The sequence below is a fragment of the Diachasmimorpha longicaudata genome, chromosome 9 (assembly GCF_034640455.1).
Source record: "Diachasmimorpha longicaudata isolate KC_UGA_2023 chromosome 9, iyDiaLong2, whole genome shotgun sequence".
Taxonomy (NCBI): Eukaryota; Metazoa; Arthropoda; class Insecta; order Hymenoptera; family Braconidae; genus Diachasmimorpha; species Diachasmimorpha longicaudata.
This window is the reverse complement of record NC_087233.1, coordinates 3,143,337-3,169,694: the sequence shown is the minus strand read 5'-3', so window position 1 is coordinate 3,169,694 and position 26,358 is coordinate 3,143,337. Positions and strand designations below refer to the sequence as shown.

At 36.7% G+C, this 26,358-nt stretch overlaps 1 protein-coding gene and 1 long non-coding RNA gene across 5 annotated transcripts; one reads left to right on the top strand and one right to left on the bottom strand.

The window, feature by feature from the left end:
* The first annotated feature begins 1,588 nt into the window (after positions 1-1,588).
* LOC135166041 (F-box/LRR-repeat protein 20) lies at positions 1,589-26,286 on the top strand. Of its 4 annotated transcripts, none has more exons than XR_010299616.1 (9): positions 1,589-1,830; positions 13,476-13,673; positions 13,831-13,898; positions 15,818-15,947; positions 17,323-17,784; positions 19,158-19,349; positions 20,365-20,466; positions 21,979-22,277; positions 23,123-26,286. XR_010299616.1 is itself a non-coding variant. In XM_064127955.1 (9 exons), exons 1-9 carry the CDS (start codon positions 1,801-1,803, stop codon positions 23,228-23,230), a joined length of 1,506 nt encoding a protein of 501 aa, XP_063984025.1. In that variant the 5' UTR covers positions 1,592-1,800; the 3' UTR covers positions 23,231-26,286. The 4 variants fall into 4 exon arrangements, 3 of the variants coding, with proteins under 3 accessions (XP_063984025.1, XP_063984028.1, XP_063984027.1); XM_064127955.1 differs by having other exon boundaries at positions 1,592-1,830; positions 21,979-22,194; XM_064127957.1 differs by lacking the exon at positions 1,589-1,830 and adding an exon at positions 13,089-13,109 and having other exon boundaries at positions 21,979-22,194.
* On the bottom strand, positions 7,653-18,832 carry LOC135166044 (uncharacterized). The gene is made up of 3 exons (XR_010299621.1): positions 18,691-18,832; positions 11,306-11,650; positions 7,653-11,193 (listed from the first exon to the last, which is right to left on the bottom strand). It is a non-coding gene; the product is annotated as an uncharacterized LOC135166044 (long non-coding RNA).
* Positions 26,287-26,358: the final 72 nt, after the last annotated feature.

Sequence of the window (26,358 nt, the reverse complement as noted above, 5' to 3'; positions counted from 1 at the left end):
TCAGTAAGTGATTATTTAAATTCAGGAAGTGATTATCTAAAATCAGTATGTGATTATCTAAATTCAGTAAGTGATTATCTAAATTCAGGAAGTGATTATCTAAATTCAGTAAGGGATTATCGAAATTTAGTAAGTGATTATCTAAAGTCAGTAAGTGGTTATCTAAATTCAGTAAGTGATTATCTAAATTCAGGAAGTGATTATCTAAATTCAGTAAGTGATTATCTAAATTTAGTAAGTGATTATCTAAATTCAGTAAGTGATTATCTAAATTCAATAAGTGATTATTTAAATTCAGTAAGTGATTATCTAAATTCAGTAAGTGATTATCTAAATTCAGTAAGTGATTATCTAAATTCAGGAAGTGATTATCTAAATTCAGTAAGGGATTATCGAAATTTAGTAAGTGATTATCTAAAGTCAGTAAGTGGTTATCTAAATTCAGTAAGTGATTATCTAAATTCAGGAAGTGATTATCTAAATTCAGTAAGTGATTATCTAAATTTAGTAAGTGATTATCTAAATTCAGTAAGTGATTATCTAAATTCAATAAGTGATTATTTAAATTCAGTAAGTGATTATCTAAATTCAGTAAGTGATTATCTAAATTCAGTAAGTGATTATCTAAATTCAGGAAGTGATTATCTAAATTCAGTAAGGGATTATCGAAATTTAGTAAGTGATTATCTAAAATCAGTATGTGATTATCTAAATTCAGGAAGTGATTATCTAAAGTCAGTAAGTGGTTATCTAAATTCAGTAAGTGATTATCTAAATTCAGGAAGTGATTATCTAAATTCAGTAAGTGATTATCTAAATTTAGTAAGTGATTATCTAAATTCAGTAAGTGATTATCTCAATTCAGTAAGCGATTATCTAAATTCAATAAGTGATTATTTAAATTCAGTAAGTGATTATCTAAATTCAGTAAGTGATTATCTAAAATCAGTAAGTGATTATCTAAATTCACTAAGTTTTTTCAATTGGATCTTCGGGAAGTGATACAAATTTACTCAAAACTCCAATCCACCTTTTTGGATCTACAGAGAAGACATCATCTCAAAATTATCTAAAAAAAACCCCATTCAAATTCTTCATAAATAATTCAAATATCGCGCATCAAAATGTCCATCTAATCATGCCACCTACAAACTAAACGATGAGCCACCACAAGCAAACAATTAAATTAAATTTGTTTTCCTCCCTCGGTAACTGTTCCCTATTACATCCCCACTGCACCCGCCACCCTCCCATCAATTACCAACAATTCCGCAAATCAACCCATAAATCAGCATCAACCCCCAAACGACACTTCTCCAGGTCCAACTCCCCTCAAAATTTCCCCCTCAATTTTTCAAAAGCCCGTCGATAAGGCAGTTCTCGCGGTATTCTCATCTCCACCAATCGCCTAGTTGTAAACATACTCATCTCGCAACCCCATTGGTCGTCCTGTCACCAAGTCGACGACTTCCGACCAATGGCACCGCCATTTTTCCCCCAGTACACCAATAATTCCCCGAAGTCATAGACCTTGTCCCCTCCACCCCCGCAAAACCAGCGCCGTAAGCTGTCCACCAGGCGGGTTTAGTACAACTCGGCCATTTGCCTCGCAAGTGGTAAATTTGTGAATTCAACAGACATTTTGGGGGGGGGGGGGATTATCAGTTCGATCAACAACAAATGGTAAACACTGAAAAACCTGAATAGTTAATATTTTTTTTTTTTTCAATTTTGTGTTTCCCTGACATCTGTGCGGGCACCAGACCCGTTAACAAATACAAAATAACGCGACGCAAAAGGATGATACACTCGGGGCGTACGAGACTCGAGGTAGGAAATAAACAATAAATTAATAACAACAATTAAATTAATAGAATAATGAAAAAATATTGAGTGTCAGTGAAATATATCGACAATTATTGTTTGTAAACATAAAACATACGTCACTTTCCATTCTGTTTGGTCCAATGTTGCCATTCTTCGAACAGCTGATTCCCTCCTGTAGTGTATGTCATTCGTGACGCGATATCTCTTATTTTTCCTACTTCACTCCGCTTATATTTTCATTTAAAATTATTTAGCTATTGATAAAACTAATAGTCTGGTGTTCATTTGTGCATTTAGATGGTGTCATCTGCTCTTCCCTGACGCCCATTCATTATTTATTAATAATAATCAGTGTATGTTTTTTTCTTTAAATGTTTTACTCGTGACCTGGGCCACTTCCATTTTGCCCACCATCGACCGATCAAGTTAGGTCCATCCTTTGTTCTCGCGTGTCCTCCACTACTTGGTTTGGTTCTTACTGCTTGAGTTTTTGTTGTTTATCTTGTGTTTACGCTCACCGAGTGTTTATATAGTTTTTTCCTGTTCTTTATTTGCCATTTTTTTATTTCTCACATTTTTTATGTCGAGGGGGGTGAATAAATTGGCGAGTTATTTTTAGGGGATTTGAGTGATGGGGGGAGTCATATGATCGGCCAAGTTTCTCAGGATTGAGGGTTTTTTCTGTCGAGTGAAGAGAGCGAGAGCGTTCATTCACCCTTCGTGAGCGTTCAATACCTCATCCCATCGACATTTCTATTTTTCGCCAGGAGATTTGACAATATTATGATATAAGAAATCTCATGTTGCTGAAAAAATAACACAAAAACTGTTTTTGCGAATAAAAAATGGAAAAAAAAATTTTTTGTCTAGTTGTTTTCGAGAACGAAAGTCTTCGATTTTTTACCATTATTCCCGCACTAATTTTGAATGCAATCATATGTCTGAAGAAGATTGTATGTGATTGTCATATCGTATCGAAATTCCAAAATGATGCGATTAATCGATATTTTCTATCGATTCATGAAAATAATTCATGTTCTGGACATGATGAGCGCTTTAATTACTAAAAAAGCACGTGTTAAATTATCTCATCGTATCGAAATCGCAAAATGGTACGATAAATCGATACTTTTCTATCGTCTCATCAAAGTAATCGATGTTCATGCAAATCATATTTGATCTAATTTTTGACGAAGCACGTGTCATATTATTATGTCGTATCGATATCGCAAAGTATTGCGATAAGTCGATTTCTTCTATCGATTCATGAAAATAATTCATGTTCTGGACATGATGAGCGCTTTAATTACTAAAGAAGCACGTGGGAAATTATCGTATCGTATCGAAATCGCCAAGTATTGCGATAAATCGATTTCTTCTATCGATTCACGAAACCAATCGATATTGATGCATATGATATTCGGTCTAATTACTGAAGAAGTACGTGTGAAATTATCGTATCGTATCGAAATCGCAAAGTATTGCGATAAATCGATTTTTTCTATCGATTCATGAAAACAATCAATGTTTATGCACATGATACTCGGTCTAATTGAGTGAAGCAGCACGTGGGAAATTATCGTATCGTATCGAAATCGCAAAGTGCTGCGATAAATCGATATTTTTCTATCGTTTCATGAAAGTAATCGATATTTATAGATATTATATTTGGCCTAATTACTGGCACATTGCGAAGCACATGTCGAATTATCGTATCGTAGCCAAATCTCGAAGTCGTGAGACAAATTGATTTTTTTATCGATTGATGAAAATAAGCGATGCATATGCATGATCATGTTCTAAAACAATTTCATTAACATAATTAAAACCTGGTGAGTTTTGCCACTGTAACGATTCTACTGGTGAATTATAATATTGGAAAAATAAATACTTCTCTGAAGTAAATGAATAATTGGCAAAAACAATTGTTTTTCTCAGTGTATATGTTATGTTTATTTCCCAAAAATTTTGATTAACAGAAAGCAAATTTTATTTTTTGATTTGGAGATATTGTTCTACTGACCGGAAATAAGGTCTAAATGATGTTGAATTTGACGTTTCTGGATGAGGAATTTTCAGTAGTAATACCCCAAGACCTTCAAAATTATCGGATATTTCCCGAGAGTTTCGTTGCGAATCTTATCCCGATGGATGTTACGCAGGGAAACTGGAGGGAAATATCCGATTAATTTTGAAGGTCGAGGGCTATACTAAAGTCAGCATAAGTTTTAACATCGGGTATAACCCGAAGTCTACCCCCTCCCTTCTTCGCGCATGCGCAATTTCAGGATATTACCGCGTTACCCTCATGAAGGGCGAAGGGAGGGGAGACTTCGGGTTATACCCGATGTTAAAACTTATGCTGACTTTAGAATATTTGGCTGGATTATGTTTTTCATTCCAATTGCAAACAATTAAATGTGTGGCATTTCACGTCATATAGTATGGTTTTTCACTCGTAGTTGTGGCTTCTCCAGCGTATATTTTCTGTCTGCACAAAATGCAGAGAATTGTTTCCAAATTGTGGCTTTCGTCTTCACTGTATTATTAGGAACATTATTTTTAATTTTTTGATCAATAATCTCCAAGGATTCTCCTCCAAATCTGCTCATGTCGAGGTAAAGTCTTTGAACTTGACTTTTTGTAATGACAGTTTTGGGGTTTGAAACGCGTATAAATTGTTTATCGGATATTTTCATTGCTTAGCAACAAACAGGGAAATATCCGAAAAATATCCGAAGTAAAACTCTCTTACTTGTACCACGTGACGGGAAATGCCACCATTTGATTGGTTGAAATTGGGATGAAAAAAATAATCTAATTTATCCCCCGATCAACCTACCCCGATCGACCTACGTTACCCGGTTGGCGGAAACAAAAGTTATTCCGTCGTAACGATCTCGAGGGGCTACAGCTGTAGTCGACCAACTCTTGACTGATAATTTATCATTATAGTTTGATAGGGTCATCGTACACGTCATTGGTTTGTCCAATAACTATCATAATCTTTTGATCTCTGGAGTGATATTTTTAGACGAGACGAAATTTTGGATAAAAATTAGACCTCTAGAGGGCGAATCGAGGGACGAAATAACAATCGACCACCTTCAGGTCAAGTTTTGGTGGAAAAATGAGACTTAGGAGGGTAATTTTTTTGGTAAAACTGAACTTCGTCTCTCGTTTCGTCCCCGGAGACTAATTTTTAAATAAAATTTATTTTCTTGTGGTGGATGTACATGTGGACCTAACGCACCACAATAATATCATGAGATGATCGTAATCGGTCTTAAATTCAACAGATAATAATAAGTATGTGAACATCTATGAATGGATTGTAAGAAAGCACAAGCACATAAATTAAATTAGCCACATAGGCCATCGGCTAATTTCATGCGTAAAACTTTTTCCGCATTGGTCAATGTCTTCGAGGCGGGACATTCGAATAGGGCGCGAATTGAGTCTCGTATTTGAATACCAGAACTGTATTTTCTGGATTACGAACAGTTAAGGAGCGTCATTGAATTGGAACAGTGTAAATATCATCGATGTGTGGTCTTCGTAAGGACTTCATTGCGGTTCTAAATAGTCCGTGGGTAGTGTATGCGGTGAATCTTGTCTGTTGAGAGTATGTGGGGTGAGGTAGTTTGGATCGAGATCGGTTGGGCCGAGAAAAAGTCTTGACTCTGAATGTCCATCCTTAGGGTAGCCGACTCATGTTGAGTGCTACCGGGTATCTACAGGGTGTCGAGCAGGTAGGGGCGAACTCTAAACAGGCATGTTTTGGGGGTGATTCTGAGCAGAAAAGTCCTTTTCTACTTTTCGATCGGACTCACCCCTGCAGAGATATGGGGGTGAAAAGAACGGCCAATGGGGCGCGAGCATTGCGCGGCTCTCCGTCCGTGTGCCGCGGGTAAGCAGTGTGCGTGCTTCCCCTTCTCCTCGGGCGGACGTTCCATTCCGCTAGTGAGTAAGAGAGAGACAGGGGGAAAGATATTTCATGACAATCCTTTCAGGGGGGGGGGGGCGCTAGGATGATTAAAAACCGATTATTATTTACCTTAGTATTATTTATTAAAAGACAACATTCTGAAAACCGCGGGCATCCCCCTTGGCGTTCCAAAGCTAATTATTTAAATGTTAATTATCTCATTATGCAATAGCCTTACGGTGTTTTGTCAAGAGATCTTTTTTATTGTAAATTTAATTTACAACAAGAAAGGTCTCTTGACAAAATGCTGTAAGGCTATTGCATAATGAGATAATTAACATTTAAATAATTAGCTTTGGAACGCCAAGGGGGATGCCCACGATTTTCCGAATTTTTCCAACAAAAAACCCGTTTTGCCAATTATCTTGTAAACAAATGGGTTTACAACATTTTGTCAAGACGGCTTTTTTGCCAGAAATGCAATTTTAAACATTAATGATCTTATCGAAAAATCGCGTAGATGTCTTAATTTGATAATTAATCGCGGATTATTGTTTAAAATTCAAATCCAATTATTCAATAAACAAATGGATTTACGGGATTCCACCAGGAGACATTTATTGTAGATAATTTTATTCTCTGCAAAAAATGTCTTGTGACAAAAGGCCGTAAATCCATTTGTTTACGTGATAATCAAGATAACGCGGTTATTGCTCCAGATTCCGCGAAAATCGCGAGCTATCCCCTCTGAAATTTCCCCGCGATTGTTTATCATTAATTATCTCGATAATAGGCTCTTTTACAGCATTTTGTCAAGAGACCTTTCTTGTTGTAAATTAAATTTACAATAAAAAAGATCTCTTGACAAAACACTGTAAGGCTATTGCATAATGAGATAATTAACATTTAAATAATTAGCTTTGGAACGCCAAGGGGGATGCCCACGATTTTCCGAATTTTTCCAACAAAAAACCCGTTTTGCCAATTATCTTGTAAACAAATGGGTTTACAACATTTTGTCAAGACGGCTTTTTTGCCAGAAATGCAATTTTAAACATTAATGATCTTATCGAAAAATCGCGTAGATGTCTTAATTTGATAATTAATCGCGGATTATTGTTTAAAATTCAAATCCAATTATTCAATAAACAAATGGATTTACGGGATTCCACCACGAGACATTTATTGTAGATAATTTTATTCTCTGCAAAAAATGTTTTGTGACAAAAGGCCGTAAATCCATTTGTTTACGTGATAATCAAGATAACGCGGTTATTGCTCCAGATTCCGCGAAAATCGCGAGCTATCCCCTCTGAAATTTCCCCGCGATTGTTTATCATTAATTATCTCGATAATAGGCTCTTTTACAGCATTTTGTCAAGAGACCTTTCTTGTTGTAAATTAAATTTACAATAAAAAAGATCTCTTGACAAAACACTGTAAGGCTATTGCATAATGAGATAATTAACATTTAAATAATTAGCTTTGGAACGCCAAGGGGGATGCCCGCGGTTTTCAGAATGTTGTCTTTTAATAAATAATACTAAGGTAAATAATAATCGGTTTTTAATCATCCTAGCGCCCCCCCCCCCCCTGAAAGGATTGTCATGAAATATCTTTCCCCCTGTCTCTCTCTTACTCACTAGCGGAATGGAACGTCCGCCCGAGGAGAAGGGGAAGCACGCACACTGCTTACCCGCGGCACACGGACGGAGAGCCGCGCAATGCTCGCGCCCCATTGGCCGTTCTTTTCACCCCCATATCTCTGCAGGGGTGAGTCCGATCGAAAAGTAGAAAAGGACTTTTCTGCTCAGAATCACCCCCAAAACATGCCTGTTTAGAGTTCGCCCCTACCTGCTCGACACCCTGTATACACGACATAACTACCCCCTCCACCACCTCTAAATATTTTTTAATAATTATCTCGAGTGGAAGACAATGAATCAGAATATTGCCCTTAGTTACACTACATTCGGGTTTATAGTTTAAACAAATGCGCGGATAGCAACGGTCCCATAATGACATTGTCACGATATCACATTATAAAATTGTCAGAATCAATTGGTGGCGTTGACAGCACTGACCCACCCGAAAGGGAGTCAGTGGATTTTAATGTGTTGCCAACATTCACAAAAGCAAAATGAAAAACCACCATTAACAAAACAAAGTCCAGGAAACAAAAGCTTTTTTATTTAAAAAAAATCTATGACATCTGCTGAAAAAAACAAAAATAATTTTTTGTAAAAAAGGCACCGAGAGGAAGTTTTGTGTAGTGATTTGCCCTGAAAATGTTTGATAAATAAATAGAAATAAAAAGGAACCTCAAACCACACCTCGAAATTTCTTTTAATAAAAGGTGATAAAGATGTTTTGGATGATAAAAAAAAGGTGTTTTTGATGATAAAAAAAAAAGATGTTTTGGATGATAAAAAAAAATAGTTGAACGAAATCCAAAGTTCTTGGTGCAGATTTTTTTGCTCCCTATGCTCAGCAGATTACATGACAATTATTACGAAAGAAAGTCAATCGATCCAGTACTTGCGGAGATAACTCAACTTTTTTGTTTCAGCTCTTGAACAACAATAAGAAATACTAAGGAAAAAAATTATTTGTGCCCAATATTCATTTCCGTCAGCGAAGTATTTATTTTTTCAATATTATATGGTTCCAGTAAAGTGATTACAATGGCTATATTCATCAGGTTTGAATTACGGCAATTAGATTGTTCTAGAACATGATCATGTTATTAATAACCTTGAGTAAATTACTTCAATAATTATCGCCATTAAAAAATTCCTCGAAATTCTTTCCTCAGTAAATCAGAAATTTAGAAAAACGAAAAATCATTAACGGAATTGATTCGAAGTTCTGTGCAACATGGTCATACTCGAGAGTAATAAGATTGTCATCAGTGAAAGCTAATTAAGCTCCTCTGGGAACGACTCAATCCGTAAAACATAATTTTTGGGAAAATAAATATTTCTCTTGAGTAAATGAATAGTTGAAAAAATGCACCTCTGTAGAATCATATGACCTAGAATCACACCAAAATTTAGGTTCTTATCTTCAGTTTTCAGGGAGTTATCATCACCACAACCTTCTTCAACAAAAAAAATTTCCATTATTATCAAATTGACCGTAATTACGTAGCAATACAATGAATTGTCTCAGAAGATATTATCGTACGGAATAGATTGTCATCCAAAAATGTTAATAAAATCGCTTTATTTTTGAGTTATTGAAGAAAAGAGAATTTTTAAAAAAGACTCGTGATAGTTATGCAAAGAAACGTTTTTGGTAAAAATGACCTTTGTCTTTGGTAAAAATGTATTTTTTGAATTGTTTTTATGTGTCAACATCTCATTTTATTTTTCACTCAAGAAATATCGTCTTGATGATAATAAATAATATCTCGTTGACGCCAAATTTTACGTTTTTGTTTCTGCAATTTTTATTTCGATTTCAGGAAAAATTCTATTTTTGGTTAACGGATTTTGCGTTAACGTTAGTTACTTCTACCAACCATTGGTTCTGTAATCCCCATCCAATCGGTGTGATGCAAATTTCTCCTGTTCTGGAAAAGTAAAATTTACTAACCAACCCCAGAATTGTTTTCTACGATTTAAGTGATAATTTTTTTCATCCCAATTTCAACCAATCAAATGGTGGCATTTCCCGTCACGTGGTACAAGTAAGAGAGTTTTACTTCGGATATTTTTCGGATATTTCCCTGTTTGTTGCTAAGCAATGAAAATATCCGATAAACAATTTGTACGCGTTTCAAACCCCAAAACTGTCATTACAAAAAATCAAGTTCAAAGACTTTACCTCGACATGAGCAGATTTGGAGGAGAATCCTTGGAGATTATTGATCAGAAAATTGAAAATAATGTTCCTAATAATACAGTGAAGACCAAAGCCACAATTTGGAAACAATTCTCTGCATTTTGTGCAGACAGAGAATATACGCTGGAGAAGCCACAACTACGAGTGAAAAACCATACTATATGACGTGAAATGCCACACATTTAATTGTTTGAAATTGGAATGAAAAAAATAATCCAGCCAAATACCCCTCGACCTTCAAAATTAATCGGATATTTCCCTCCAGTTTCCCTGCGTAGCACCGATCGGGATAAGATTCGCAGAAAAACCCTCGCGCTTCGCGCTCGAGTTTTTTAACCTGCGAACCTTATCCCTCTCGTTGCTACGCAACGAAACTCTCGGGAAATATCCGATAATTTTGAAGGTCTTGGGGTATTACTACTGAGTATGTGGCTCCGTCGGTACGATCGGTGTCCCTGGAAGTAGACGGAGTAGCCACATCATCGCACCATCCACACGTTTTTAATCCCATAGACTGCTAAAAATCGGTTTATCGTGTGGCGTTCTATTGGAATATGGGTGTAAATGATCAACTTATTTGAGACACAGTGAATCACTTTCTCGAATATTCTTCATTAGCACGAGGAAGGCACGTCTCAACTAGAGGACCGTTGTCCAGAGATTGAAAACTATATCAAAGGGAAAACGCTCTCAGGGAAAAGAAAAGCAGTTTTATGACTCGAATAAACATTCAGCATATGTTTAGGATCAAACCGTCTCGAAAGCGGAGTACAACTGATCGTAAATTAGTCCCTTAGTAGAGCTGTCTCCCAGAGAAACAAAAAGAGGTGTCCAGTGATTTTTGTAGGGCAATGAAAGTACTGTACTCAAATATTCCAACACGTTCCAATCTGGTCCTCGGGTGTTCCAGGTGGTGGGTCCATTCTTCGTGGAGTGCTAAACCATTCTGCTTCACAAGTGCAGGAATTTTGACATGAAATAAATAAACACAAACATCAATTTTATCATAGTCCTGTTTGTCGTTTATAAATCACTGCGAAATTAATATGCTAGTTACAATAAAATTTTGGGAAACGTCTAGAAGTGTTCCCGAACAAGTCGTGTCGACGTATGTAATGGGCCTAACGTTAGTCTCATTCTAGAAATTATTCTAAGTGTTGAAGATGGCGGGGTTCATCCCACATGAGGGAGTAGGGGCCCAATCGTGGCCCTGAACTTAGTGATGGGGTTGGTCTTACATCCCCGTGATAGCTGACCCAAACTGACCCAAATCCCACTCTCGATGCGACGTGACTTGAACAAAGGGGCCTCACATATGACTTTTAGAGAGTGATAGAAAATACTTTAGTTCCTCTTGAGGAACATTAAACTGTCTCTGGGAAACATTTTATGATCCAAACGGTGTAATGTAAGACTCAAATAGCACCTGAAAACTCTTCTGGAAAGACTTTACAAAGAACTTTTTGTTTTGGATGACAAGGACTGCGTTGAACGGTTTCAAGATTTATTGGTCGTTTCCTGTTTCCAAATTCCTCAAACCCACTTTCTAAGACTTCATACGTCATCTTTGTAAAATCGTGGGAATGTTTCTACTGTGAGGACCAAAACCAAATATTTAAATGCATTAAAAATAAATGATAAAATAATTCCATCCAGATAATACAATCTAGTGATAAATGTGGCGGCCATAGGGGCCCTACTTACTCACTAGCGGTCTACACGACAATTGGTCCAAGTTGTATGTTCATAACCATCATTTTTGTGCTCTTTCTGCCAGTGTAGTCTTCGTCCATACGATTGCTTGTTATCGATTGACTAATCGTTCCGTGCATAATTATGAAAACAACTTTTTAAGATTATCGTTTTCAAAATTGACGCCCCGCGAACCCTCCAAAATCCACTCCAGCGTCTCCCTCGACCCCGGGCGGTCCTTAGCTGGGAATATTTTTGGAACTAATTCTTGTTTATGCCACCAATCAGGACGAGGTTGGAGATTGCTGGGTCTCTACCTTATGACGTCCATCTTCGACAGCGGGGTTTACTTGGTCCCTTTCATAAACCGACGTCAATATAAGCTTTGACAATTACCCCCACCACTTGATCTTTACATACAAACGTACGTTCCCCACTCTTTTACTCAAGAGAAAAAATTATTTTGGCTTCAGTTTGCCCCCATTCGTCTACCTGGGGTTGGCATCGAAGTTGGAAAATTGTTTTTTGTCGGTTTGAATTGTATTTATTAAGTACTTGAATGTACCCTATGCACTTTCCCTTGTACCCCTTTACTTTAGACCTAGAACTGTATAGAGTACATCCAAGTACTCAATGAATACAATCCAAACCCTTTTAGATTTTAATTGAAAGCCAGGTTAATAAATGAATAGACGTTTAAGTAAGACCAATTGAATTACATTTTACTAAGATGTGTTCACACTTCGAGAGCAGTCGCCGAACTAACAAACGATCTCGAAGTCTCAAAAACCAAAGCATCGCCATCATGGTTTCGTTCTTTGCATAAACAGAGATTTATTTATCTTATTTAATAAACATTCATTAGACTTTCATTGTAAGACCACACAGACGACCTATCCAAGAAATCACAACCTCATAGTATAATTAATATAAACTTATATAGGCCTGTAATATGATCGCATTGTTTTTGCTCTTTTCAATAAACCCTCAAAAAAAATCCATTTTTCAAACTTCGATGCCAACTTCATGTGGTTCTCTCGCTCTTCGTCGAAGTCGCCATTTCCAATGGCCGAGTAAAGAGTTACTCACGTCAGCCAGATGCACTCTACAAAATCCCGGGAACGCGGTGAATGACTCCCCAGATGACACAGGAACCTCCAAATCCCCAGATGACACAGGAATCTCTAGATGATACTTCGAGCCACTAAAGATTCCGGATTATTTCCGCAGAACGGAATTGGGAGGGCCGAGTTCGAGTACCGGTGAACCTCAAACGGAAATTGTTTCTCTCTAATTCTAATTCTCTTCGAATTATTTGATGCCTAAAACAGGTTGGGCGGTGGTTCTCTTGAATTTGAGAGTGAATTCCTGTCGTATCCGGTAGCTTAGTCGGTAAGAGTGCCCGACGCGATACTGGGAGACTCGGGTTCGATTCCTGGCTGAGTTAAACCGGAATTTTTTCCTCTCTAATCCTAATTCTCTTCGATCCATTCCCACGATGCGGAAATAATCCGTTGCACTCCATGAAGATGTGTTGGACTGTGTCTTCCGCTTGGCGGCAGTTGCAGACCCTTGAGTCAGCAAGTCGCCGGTCTCGAAGATAGAGCCGCAAGGTTCCGTTCCCCGTGAGGATCTGCGAAATCCAGTGGTCGCAGACGACCCGCTTTGTGTCCAACCGGGCGACGGTACCGGGGAAGAATGACAAAACTTTTCTGCCGGTTCAAGCGGTCTCCAACCTTCGCTTCCAGAGATTTCGGATTTCTGTCTTTATATCTTCGACGGCGTCGATCGCGTGACCGACCGAGTCTACATGAGGGTGCGCTAGACCTATCTCTAGACGGAAGGAAATTGTGAATACAAACTAGTCCTGCAGAGGGCGAAACGTGGGAAGCATTGACATTCAACCAATTTTTAGGTCACGTTTCGTCGAAAAAATTAGACTTTGGAGACTAATTTTTACGATAAAATTGACGTTTGTCCCTCGTTTCGTACTGTGGAGGTCTAATTTTCAGTCAAAATTTCTTTCGGTCTATGTTCTCTATTCTAACCGAACTGCCTTTCATTGTCGATTGCATAATCAGAATGTTGGGATTACCAATTGACGATTTAGGATGATACTTAGGCGAATCATTTCCAAAAAATTATGGGAATTAATGATTATTGCCGATCTCTGATTCTTTAGAAAAAAGTAAGTCGAGTGGGAGTGGGTGGAGGGGTCCAGGTGGGTCAAGGGATGGAGGAATCAACGACTGGTGGTCAATGGTGGAGGCAACAGTATCCTCCCTATCATCATTATCATCACCATCATCAAGGCAGTTACTATCCGTCCCAATCTCTAGCACACATTCCTGTCAGTAGCATGAAGCAATCCTATATGCAGGTAATTTCACTCATTTTAACATTTTACATAATCATTCATTTTCCCCAATTCCCGTCACTATCAAATGCATAAAAAATTTTAATTGTTTTCTTATTAACGGTGGGATCTGTTGGGGCAACGGGTTTCCATTTGCTGCCAAACAATTTTATAATTCCAGTTGACGTGGGTCTTTCACGACGATGAGGCGCAAATCAACAAAAAACTGCCAAAGGAATTGTTGCTCAGGTAACTAAAACACTTTTATGCCTCAGTTTCAAATAGTGAAATTTTCTGGGAAATATGTCATCTGCCGGTTTTGTTCATGTGGTTCTTCAGAATCAGAAGGTCAGACGATAACGCGCAGGAGGATGGACCGATTTCTATGGCTGTGATTGAAAAATTATGTTGTACTAGGCAGACACGAGTAGTTCCGTGGCACGTAATAAATTACAAATTCGAGATTTTTATGTTCTGGAAAAATTGGTGAAACAAAGATTAGTATAAGACTTTCAGATTAGGATGCGATACATGAACTTTTCAATAAAATCGCGAAACTTCATTTTCTTATTAAAATCTTTCGTAAGGTAATGAAGAATGTGATTATTGGATAATTACGGGGTTTAATTAAGGCTTATCATTATATATGAAGAAGTTCATTCATTATACTGAAAATGGAAACGCGGTATTATCGAATTATCGAATAGCGAGATTCGAGAATCGATTGTGTTTTAGTCAATTTATGAGAATACTCGATATTTATGAACGTCATATCCGGCCGAACGTTTAGACTTTTTAGCGCGCGACGCATGCCTTCTTGTGCGTCCTTATATACAAAGAAGAACGACCAAGAATATCGAATAAGAATCGATTATCCAGAAGTCGAATGAGGATAAGCTTCGATTGGATCAACGACAGATGTAGCTATGGGAATGGCCGTTAATTTGAGATGATATTCCTCATTGAAGCGAATATATAATATACAGGGTGTTCTCGAAGTGGAGGCCGATTGTGAACCGGCATGTTCTGGGGTGATTCAGACCAGAAAAGTCCTTTTCCACTTTTCGATTGGATACACCCCTGCTGGGATACGGGGGTGAAAAGAACGGCCAATGGGGCCCGAGCGTTGCGCGGTTCTACGCCCGTGTGCCTCGGGTAAGCAGTATGCGTGTTTCCCCTTCTCCACGAGTGGACGCTCCATTCCGCTAGTGAGTGAGAGAGAGAGAGGGAAAGATATTTCTCTCTCGCTCATTGGCAATTTCAAGACAATCCTTTCAGGGGGGGTTAATAAAAACCTATTATTATTAAGATTAGGATTATTTATTGGAATACAAGAATAATCTGATCAGATTAAAAATTTAAACAATAATCCTCGATTATTAAATAGACAAATTAATTTACGCGATTTCCTCATCAGACGTTTAATGTTTAAAATTGAATTCCCCACAAAAGAAGGTGCTTGACAAACTGTTGTAAAGCCATTTGTTTACAAGATATTTGTCAAAAAGTATATTTTAGTAGAAAAATTCCGAAAATCTCGGGCATCCCCCTTGGCATTTCGGAGCGAATTGTTTAAATGTTAATTATCTCATGATGCAACAAGCCTACAGTATTTTGTCAAACGATCTTTTTTATTGTAAATTTACAATAAAATGTCTGATGAGGAAAATGCGTAAATTAATTAGTTTATGCAATAATCGAGGATTATTGTTTAAATTTTTGATCTGATCAGATTATTTTTGTATTCCAATAAATAATCCTAATCTTAATAATAATAGGTTTTTATTAACCCCCCCTGAGAGGATTGTCTTGAAATTGTCAATGAGCGAGAGAGAAATATCTTTCCCTCTCTCTCTCACTCACTAGCGGAATGAAATACGATTGAAATACATTCGATGAGGAAAAAAAGGGAAACGGAAACCAAAGGGGCACCAACGTTACGGCCCTGGTGGCATTAGTTTTAACTATTTCCACTGAAAATAGGAATTTGCCTCCTCGGCCTAAGCTCCTGCAAGTTTCGGTGCGCACTCCTGAAACGAGATTATAATTTTAAGGCCCAAAGCCACTCACATTTGGACCCCGGCCATCCATCGTCAGTTGCTACCTGAATTGGGTTAAAACTTACCTACACCATGACCTTAATTATTGAAATTTTCTCATGATTTTAGGATTTTGTCATATTTGGACGTCGTGTCACTATGCCGTTGTGCCCAGGTGAGCAAAGCGTGGAATGTATTGGCTCTCGATGGATCAAATTGGCAGAGGATCGATTTGTTCGATTTCCAAAGAGACGTAGAGGTAAATCCAACAGCAATACGACATTCATATAACATTGAATTTAAAAACCATGAAACCTCAAATACGTCCAAATATATTGGGATCAATACATCGATTAGGCCGTGATAACAGTCGTAACACGTAATAAGAGCACTACGAACAAAGATCTGCCCGACGAAATCCCCAGGAAAAACTGACGATGAAAAGTTCACTTATTCCAATATTTTCGAGTAATCAATCTACTGTCATAATGTCGTCAACCAAAATGTTTGATAAACGATCATTTTCGCGGAATTCTTTTTATTTAATTTGGGTCACTTCGTACCTATTGAAGGGCACATGTGTTCCCGTCCGAACGAGGATTTATTTCTCTTTAGGTCAAAATCAATCCAACGATTATTCAATTCCCAAATTTCCATAATGAAACCCCCAATGTAAATGTGGAATTTGGATGTCAATTGATCTTTTAATCGATTAGTTTTTTGATTGATCAGCTGATTAATGAAAAACCTGATTGACTGACTCCTCTCCCCTCCATAATTGTCGAGTTTACACAAGAGCCATCGAAGCTCAGAATAAGAGTTCACATGTCGATTGATCAGCTGATCAGTCCAACCTGATTGGCTGAAACTCCCTCCCCTCTCTCCCATCACTAGTGAGGGTATATGAGAGACTAACTGTAGACATTGGAGCTCAGAATCAGAGAGCTTATCTTTCAATTGATCATCTGATCAATCAACAACCTGATTGGCTGAACAACCCTCCCACCACCATCACTAGTGAGGGTATAGGGTATATGAAGACTAGCCACAGTCATCGGAACTGGGAAGCAGAGCTCATCTTTTGATTGATCAGCTGATCAATCAAAGATTTAACTGACTGAACCCCTTTCATCATCACTGGTTAGGGCCCAGAAGGACTATCCACAGAAATCAAAGCTCAAAGTAAGGGCTTATCATGTAATTGATCAGTTAATCAACTAAAAATGTAAGTAGCTACCCCCCTCCCCCGAATCGTCGTTGGTGAAGGTTAACAAGGACTAGCCACAGACATCGGAGCTCAGAATCAGCCCTTATAGTCCTGAAGATGCAGGCTACAAGGCTTGCGAAACGTTGGCGGAACGATGCCATAAAACGCAGTATTCATGCGGAAACAAATAATATAACATTATCAGTTTGTTAATTATGAATATTAAATTATCGATATATCGGCCATTTAGGATAGAAAAAATAGAGTATCCCCTGCAAACCTGAATATCCTTGAAATAAATCCCCAGCCATTTGACTGATCTAGTGATAAATTTTCCTGCGATATTTCTGCAAATGATATTTCCCCAAATAATTGAATCACCTTTAACATCTAGATATACACTTAATTATTGCTCTGTCTGATTCAGGGACCAGTAATAGAAAATATATCGAGACGATGTGGTGGTTTTCTTCGTCAATTATCCCTCCGCGGTTGTCAGAGTATCGGCAACAATTCAATGCGCACCCTCGCTCAATCATGTTCAAATATTGAAGAACTGAACCTCAGCCAGTGCAAGAAAATCTCCGATATAACGTGTGCATCGCTGAGCAGTCACTGTCCAAAACTTCAGCGATTGAATTTAGACTCGTGTCCAGAGATAACGGATTTAGCAATCAAAGATCTTTCGGATGGTTGTCCACTACTGACACACATCAATTTATCGTGGTGTGAATTATTGACTGACAATGGGGTTGAGGCGTTGGCACGTGGTTGTCCAGAGCTCAGGAGTTTTCTCAGTAAAGGATGTCGACAACTCACGGACAGGGCTATCAAGTGCTTGGCACGATACTGTCCCAATTTGGAGGCCATCAATCTTCATGAGTGCAGGGTATTTACGACACTTACATTTTTTAAGAACTTCCCTTAAATTTTCATGATTTGACAATGTTTCAATACTTTTAAAGACTTATGTCGTCACCAAATGAATACGTTTGAGAAAAAGACTCATTTTTCGAGTAAAAAAATAATAATAATCATAATTTTCAGGGTCGGTTTGATTATCTACTGAACGTTATCGAAATAGATTATTCTGTTCGATTTTAATCTTAAAAAAATCAACTCGATAGCCATTTTGGTGAAGAGGTTCATGACTACTCAATGATTAGTCGATTGAACATCGACTTGAGCACGTGGTCAATGGCTGGTTGATGGTTAATCGATTACTAGGTTATGATCGATCAATCGATCGTCGAGTGTGGGTTGATAGGCCGTCGATTGCTACTCAATTGCCAGTCGATCACCAGTTAATGGTCGTTTGCTAGTCGATTACTAGTCGATCGAACTCGAAGAAGTGAAAATCACTGGGGAAAAGTATCGTTCTTGACTGGTGCCCTAGGGACTTTCAGTTTAATTTTTAGTCCTCGCCTTCAGCTTGAATGACAACGTCACACAATTGAAAATCCCTAGGGCCCTCGTCTTGAAATATAACTCGTCGATTATAGAAGGGCTCCGCGTGCGGAAAACGTTCCTTTTCTTCACATTATCATGAAACCATCGTTCAATAACCATCGGTGAGTGTCCGACGCAACTGAGAGACCCAGATTCGATTCTTAACTGGGTCGAAGTCGAAATAATTTTTTCCCAATTCTCATTATCTAATCCTCTATTTTTTGCATTTTCCAAAGCCAGAAATATCAATACACCTGATCCATCGATTGTCTAATGACAATCAGCCAGATATAGTGATGGAGCATTTTCATCGGGAGAAAATTATTTTCTTTTTAATTCTAATTACCTTAAAAAATTTATTACTTTTATTTTAGTCGATTAGATGTTAATTGGAACCCAGGTTAACGAATAATAGACGTTCAAGTAAGAGCAATTGAATTATATTTTACTAAGATGTGTTCACACTTCGAGAGCAGTCGTCGAACTGACAAACGATCTTGAAATTTCAAAAACCAAAGCATCGTCATCGTGGTTTCTTTCTTTCCATGAACAAAGATATCTTTACATTATTTAATAAACATAAAGTGAAGTTTTCGTCGTAAGACCACACAGATATTATACTATGATGTCATTGTTTCTTGGCGAGGCCATAATAAGTATAATAAATATAAACTTATATAGATCTGTAATTCGATCATATTTTTTTTTGCTCTTTTCAATGTAGTCTTTTTAAAAGTAGGTTTTAGCCCCTGAGAAAAACTACTTTTCTGCACTCGTACTAAAATATAATATTACGTTACGTTCTCCTTTCAGAATATCACGGACGACGCGATACGTGAAGTGAGCGAGAGGTGTCCTCGACTGCATTACGTTTGTATGTCCAACTGTCCAAATTTGACTGATGCATCGCTGGTGACAATTGCTCAACACTGTCCTCTGCTCAGTGTTTTAGAATGTGTTGCCTGTACTCATTTCACAGACGCCGGATTTCAGGCCCTGGCAAGAGTAAGTTGTCAACAAAACTAATGAAAGTTTGATAAGTTGTTTGTTCACGGATCTGAACAATTGTGAAGGGATAGAAAGAGGGTGGTTTAGACAGGTGAATTGGTGCATCACCAAGGAAGAGTCGGGAATCAGCTGTGTCGTGAGTAAAGCAGTATCACTGTGGGATAGACGAAGAGAAAAATTTATCAAAAGTTACCTCAATGTTTGATCATGATATTATTATTTAATCATAATGATTATTAATTGTAATCATTATTTAATCAGACTCATTTATTGTAATCTCTTGTAATTAGTCGAGTGTTTAGTAAAAACTATCTACTCATTCGAAGAAAAATTACCTGAATTTTGGACTATTTTCCTCAAAGGGACAGGTAAACTTTACCCAGTAGTTGATCAATTTTACTGAGCGGTTTGGTAATTTTTCTGATTTTCAGGGGAATTTCTGATGAATTTTTATCTCGGTGTAAATATAATGTCAAGGCTGTAAATTAATTTTCGATGTTCTTTTAACATTTTTGGGCTTAATCTATGCCAAGAGATGAATATCGTCTAATCGAAAAAACGATCAGGCAATTGTTGGATTGCGACTCTTAAAAAATATCAGATCGATATTATACTGAAATTGTGGATTTTGTTATGGAGCATTGGGAGGTCAATATACGATAAACTGAGAAAAAAAATATTCTTGTTAAGTATTTGTTTATTTGAGAGCAGTATTTATTTTTGAAAAATTATATTTCTTGGATTGACTCATTCCCAGAGGAACTTGATTAACTTTCAGTGATGATAATCGCAGAACTTTAAATGAAATCCTTTAATGATTTTTCATCTTTCGAAATTTCTGACTTTCTGAAGGGAAAATGAGTTATTTGATGAATTATTTAATGCTCATAATTATTGAAGAAGTGCACTTATGGTAATAACAAACATGATTATGTTCTAGAACAATCGAATTAACATAATTCAAAATTAATGAGTATGAATTTCACATTCTCAGCCTGACTGATTTTTACAGAATTGCAGATTATTGGAAAAGATGGATTTGGAGGAATGTGCTCTCATTACTGATGCCACACTTATTCATTTGGCGATGGGCTGTCCACGTCTTGAAAAATTGGTAACTAAAATATTTATTTATCTTCTCTTATAGCAAATGTATCCGAAATGGAAACCGTATGGATAGATTTTAACGTACTTTGATGTAAACATGTCACATTTCGATAAATTGTCTCTTAGAAAGTGTCTGGACAAATGTCATATTGTCCGAGTCTGCAAGAATATATATGTGAATACGTTATTTCTAATCTATAGTTGATAGTGAGTGGGGGTGGTTTGAACCAAGGGAGTCATGTAACGTCATAAGTCCGAAAAGGAAGGCGTCATAATTTGATGTCTTTTCTTCCCTTCTCTCTTTTCTGACATTCTATGACACTTTCTGTCATAATATGCCAGGATCATAGGTTTTGTCAGTTCAACGGTGAAGTGATAAAAAAAGATAAGCCACTTTTAACTATTTTTTAATGAATATCTCAAAATCTGGGAAAAATAACTATTGGGATGTGGGTAAAAGTAGAGAAATGACTGTTGCAACAGAATTAATTACTTTAATTTGAACTCTTTATTATTGACATGAGGAAGGCACGACTGACCTGGAGGACCGTTGTCCAGAGACTAAATTCTGAATATTTAAAAAACCTTTACTAAGGGAAAAACAAGAGAAAGTTTATGACATCCAGAGAACAGAGTTTCCTTTGAATTTATTGGATTATGGACAGGGATTGTCTCGATAATATAAAAACGATTTAACTATTAACTTTAATTGTTTATTATCGCACGCAGAAGGTATATCTTTCTGATATGATGTCTCCAGATCAACGGATCATAAATTAGTCCTTTTCTGGAGACTTTTCAAAACACGTCATAAACCTTGTCGAGTGATTTTTTAAGATAAACAGAAGAGCTGTGTTCTAATTTTCCAACAATCACAAAATGTTTATTATCACTATTTTGCCCTTGAAAACTCCACTCATGTAGAATTAACACATACTTTCATTACACCTTGCAACATAATTTTCAACAAAAGGATACGTTTTCATGTATGCAAGTAAATTTACTAGCAATTCGAGAGTTTCTATAAACTCCAGACAAATGAAAAAAAAATATTATGGTACGAAATACCGCGAAGCTTGATATGTGCAAGAAACCTGAAATGAAGAAGTGGCTAACAGCCGAATAGCTCAGTTGGTAGAGCACCCGATACATAATCGGAAGGTCCCGGGTTCGAATCCCGGTCAGGGACTATCCATATTTTCAGTAAAATTTCTTGTAAAATATATTAAGGATAATCCGGGCTCCCTCTCTGCCTAATCCAAAATCCTATCCAAGAATTTGTTGTGATATCACACGATGCGGAACGCTCTCTATAAATTTCCCGTCTTCCATTCGATAATTTTCCTTGTGTTGTTGAAAATTGTGTTGAAAACTATTGAATGTGTGAGTTAAATTTGTTTCTGTTGAGTTTGTGTGTTTAACTTGAGTGGTTACTCGACGTGTGGCATTGACACGTGTAATCATTCTTCGTCCTCGTCTGCTTCTTCACATCGAGACTTCTTTATGTTCTTTGTTGCAGAGTTTATCACACTGTGAGCTAATAACTGATGAGGGGATTCGACAGCTGGCTCTGTCCCCCTGTGCCGCTGAGAACCTCGCTGTTCTTGAACTCGACAACTGCCCATTAATAACAGACGCCAGTCTAGATCATCTACTTCAGGCCTGCCATAATCTCGAGCGTATCGAGTTATACGATTGTCAACTCATCACAAGATCTGGGATACGTAGACTTAGAGTAATGATCTCCATTAATTCCTGTCCCCATTGAAAGTTTTCAACTTTACAGAATTTCCTGAAATATTATACAACGGAGTTTCCGTAAGTTTCCACCTGTGCAAGTATTCCGAACAAAGAGGAATCCTCTTTGTTTCAGGATCCTTCCACAAGAGGGGAATCATTCCTCCACCATTTCATTTCTCCTTCGCTTACTTTCTCCTCAAACATCATCATCATTCTCTGCGAGTGGCGAAAAAATATCCCCCCGGTCACGGATGTCATCCCGCACGAGTTAAAACACCCGTCGCACGTGTATGCAAACTATCCTTTTTGTTGGTAATGTTACGTTCAGCGAGTGGTGGATTCTGTCATTTCTCGTTTACAAGTACCAGCTTTTCGACACGGTCTGAACATAGCAATACTGACGAAATAGTATATTTTGTAACGAGTGATAAAAAGGGTTTTTTGGCGCGTGGGAGCTTTACGAGTCGAAGGCAAGTGATATAATCTCACGAGAAAAAAAACATTTTCATTACTGAGGCCAGATAAATGTGACTGGTTTTTTGAACGATGGGTTAATAGTATATTATGGCATGAGGACGATAGGTGGAGGATTGTGAGGAGCGTGAAGTTTGCAGCATGAGGCGTGACAAGTCGAAGTTGAGTTTCGCCGGAGGCGAGCCTCGACTCAGTATGTTATAGTTACGAAAATTTCGTTAAAAAAAGTTCAAAATTCGATTTAGAACGTAATGAAAACGAAAAATAAAAAAATACGAAGCCTTATACTTTTCCGAGGTAAATCGATGGAGGGATTTGCAAAAAAAAACAAACCGCGAGGGTCGAAACCTCGTGTATTAATATGGAATACCAATGTAGTTGATAATTAACAAGTCCTTCAGTGACTCAGGGAATGGAATTCAATGAATTTCCTCTTTTTCTTTTTACAGACTCACCTACCAAACATTAAAGTCCATGCCTACTTTGCACCAATGACACCGCCACCAAGTGCCGGTGCATCACGACAACGATATTGTCGTTGCTGCGTCATCCTGTGATTCCGAAACCAGAGAACAATCGTTATTTTTTCATTGTGTCAAGTGAAATAATCAAGCAGAGGATGATTCCTGTGAGTCATAAAAAGCAGAAACTATTAATGCTTGACTCAAAGACTTAGATAAAATGGGTGATTCATTAATCGAGGACTAATAATCACCAGATGCGAAGACCCATTAGTTTCATTTCATATATATTTTTTTTAATCAATGAAAAATTACAATTTTTTCATCACTCGACTGCACATTTGATTAGTAGTCTTCATTGTCCTTGGTTTAAAATGATCGGAATTTTCTTTTTTAAATCTTAAAAAGAATTCACAATGGTTCTTTCGGCGACAGATATGAACCAGGAGAGTACAGACTGAAAAAAAAATTTAACGAAACAAAAAAAAACTAATAGCATTCTAATATCTAACTAAATTGCTGAGATTGGGGGAATGAAATTGCGAAGTGGTGAACGTGATTGATTGGGCATTCGACTCGATGGACAGTGAGTTGAACAATTCCCTCCGAAAATTAATTATTATCGGAATTTTTTTTTAGTAATTAAATCCACAACACAATTCTACAAAATTTCGGAGTTTTTTGGTGCAGAGACGAGACTATCGTAGAACATTTTTGCCTGCTGAAGTCAAATTCTCAAGTCAATTCTTATGAAATGATTAATTTGCTATAAAAAAATTTTATCCCTGAAAAAAAAAAACAAAATTGTTTTTCAGAAAAATTTCTCCATTGGAAAAGTTTTTTTTCTCACTTCTTTCATAGTATGAGAATCGAACTAAAGTTGATTCTTTTATGTTATTCAACGCTCTTTCCCAATTTTGAAACTTAAAAAATCTTTTTTTTCATTTTAAGTTCATAATAGAGAACTTCAAAAAATTGAAACCAAATTTTTTTCTTTTGTATGTGATCCCCAAAACCAATATTCGGTTAAAAAAATACGTAAAACGTTGTTTAATACTTATTCATTCGCTTACAAAATCGATTTTCAAAAGTGATAAAAACGTCTGTGACGTCAATTCATCGGAGTCCGAAATTCTCGTGGTGACCATACGATTTGGTCGCATGGCCTCCACTAAATGAATGTAAATGAATATTTTTGCAAAAACGATTAAACTAAGTAAATGAATATCTGATAAAAAAATTTTTTTTTAGTCGAAAAACGATGACATTTTATGTGATTTGGCCAGTGGATTCGGCATCAACATGCGAAAATCTGTTCAGAGGTCACAGTCTCATTCCCCTAGTTAAAACCCAATGAAATTTTGCAACTCCCTGCAATCGGATTTCATATGGTTTTACCACTTCGCTGCTGATTCGTTGTTTTCAGCCAAAAAATTATAACTTCATCGTGAAAAAAACAATGAATTCAAAATAAATTTAGATAATCGAAAACCTTCAATTTTCTTGTGCAATACGATAGGGTTGAGCAATTTACCGAAAGAACTTTTGGCGAATGCCTCATTCTACAAATTTGAGAATGAATTGAATTATAAATTTTTGCAATCTTACACGGAGAGAAATATTTAATAAAATTTGCGTAATTTACGTAATCTATAATCAATTTTGATTTCTACTAATTTTTTGTAGAAAAGAAAAAGAATAATTCTGAATGTAAAATTTCGGGAGAAGTCTAGAGAATTTTCACGTATGTTCTTCGAAAAAAAAATCACGTTTAAGTCAATAAAATTTTAGTTTTAATTCAATTTTAATTTTCTTTTAATCTTTGAGTGTCAGCACCAGAATCTTTTTCTCGTCATCATGTCGCTCCTTTTTTCATGTGCTAACACCAGAAATTTTCGTAGAACGAGCTCTTCGTGCGTTACATTATCGCGCCGATAAATGCAATTTTAGACACTCAATTGTAGACTTTGATCAAGAAGTTTAAATTATTTTACGATATCTGTGGAAAAAATATCGAAAAGTGGGAATGTAATGTTTACCTGAGTGTCTAAAATTAAATTGCAGACGTTGAATTGTAAACTTTCCTGAAAAATCTTCAAATATTTTACGATATTTATAACAAAAATATGGAAAAATTTAAACGCAACGTTCACCAAAATAACAATAATTCTTATATTATTTTTCTCTCTGTGTTCTTCGTGGTTGATCGGGTTCAGCGAACAGTTTACGTGAAGAAACGTAAAATTTCAGTTCTCTCCTCATAATTTTCATTGAATTAGACTTTTCATCATTTGGAAATGTAATTTAATCGCTCTTTTCTGGTACTTTTTAATAAATATTTTTCTCCGTGTTTGCCCGAACGATTATTAATATTCGCTAGCGTAAGAAACGTATCTCGTTCTATCTGATTAATAGATTAAATAATGAGAAGAGAGTGAGGCGATAGATATAAAGAAATATAAGATAGATAGATATGTTTTATACGCTAAATATCGTCACTAGAATGAAAACGTACCTTAATCGTCGTCTATTATAACTTGTAACACCTAATGCGTACGTCGAGATTGAATTCCGTTAATCTAGAACTTCGTTATAATTGTTACTCATAAATTCCATGATAATTCAAATGTTTGAATTGTTCAGGAAAATGGTGCATCAAACGTCAGACGTTAATATTGACGCACACGTCATACGATTCGTGAGAACAGAAAAGACCGCATTTTTATCCTTTTCGAAAAATTTTTAATTGACGGAATCAATTTTCTGATATCAATCAGACTAGCCGAAGAGTATTCAACTCATCGTGACAGCAAAAACATAATAATTTGAGAAAATTTTTTTTCTATTTTGATCTCATACGCTGATCCCTGTCAGGATTTTTACATTAGAATTACTCATAACAATTCGTTGGCGTATTTCCACATGAAAAATAACAATATCTGCTGAAAATTATTGCTACCCCCTGGACTACGTGTTAAAAAAAATTGATTCCCCGAAATTGTATAATTTTGGGAATTTTCATTAAACTATTAATGGCTCGTGACATTTTATTGAATAAAACATTTGGTTTGTCCAATAACGACTTTACTAATTTGTCATTGATTATTATTTTCATCTATGTATTGAGAATAAATTTGGATGATACACGAAAATAGTTTTTGTAAATAAATTTCGAAAGATTCCTGTGCTGTACTACAGAATTGAGGTGTAAAGTGTCAACATCT

Excerpts from the sequence above, each read along its gene's own strand:
- LOC135166041 (XM_064127955.1), top strand. The coding sequence starts at position 1,801 with ATGATACACTCGGGGCGTACGAGACTCGAG. Across the intron at positions 15,948-17,322 it reads ATTTCCAAAGAGACGTAGAG|GGACCAGTAATAGAAAATAT; the intron begins GTAAATCCAACA and ends TGTCTGATTCAG. Across the intron at positions 17,785-19,157 it reads TCAATCTTCATGAGTGCAGG|AATATCACGGACGACGCGAT; the intron begins GTATTTACGACA and ends TTCTCCTTTCAG.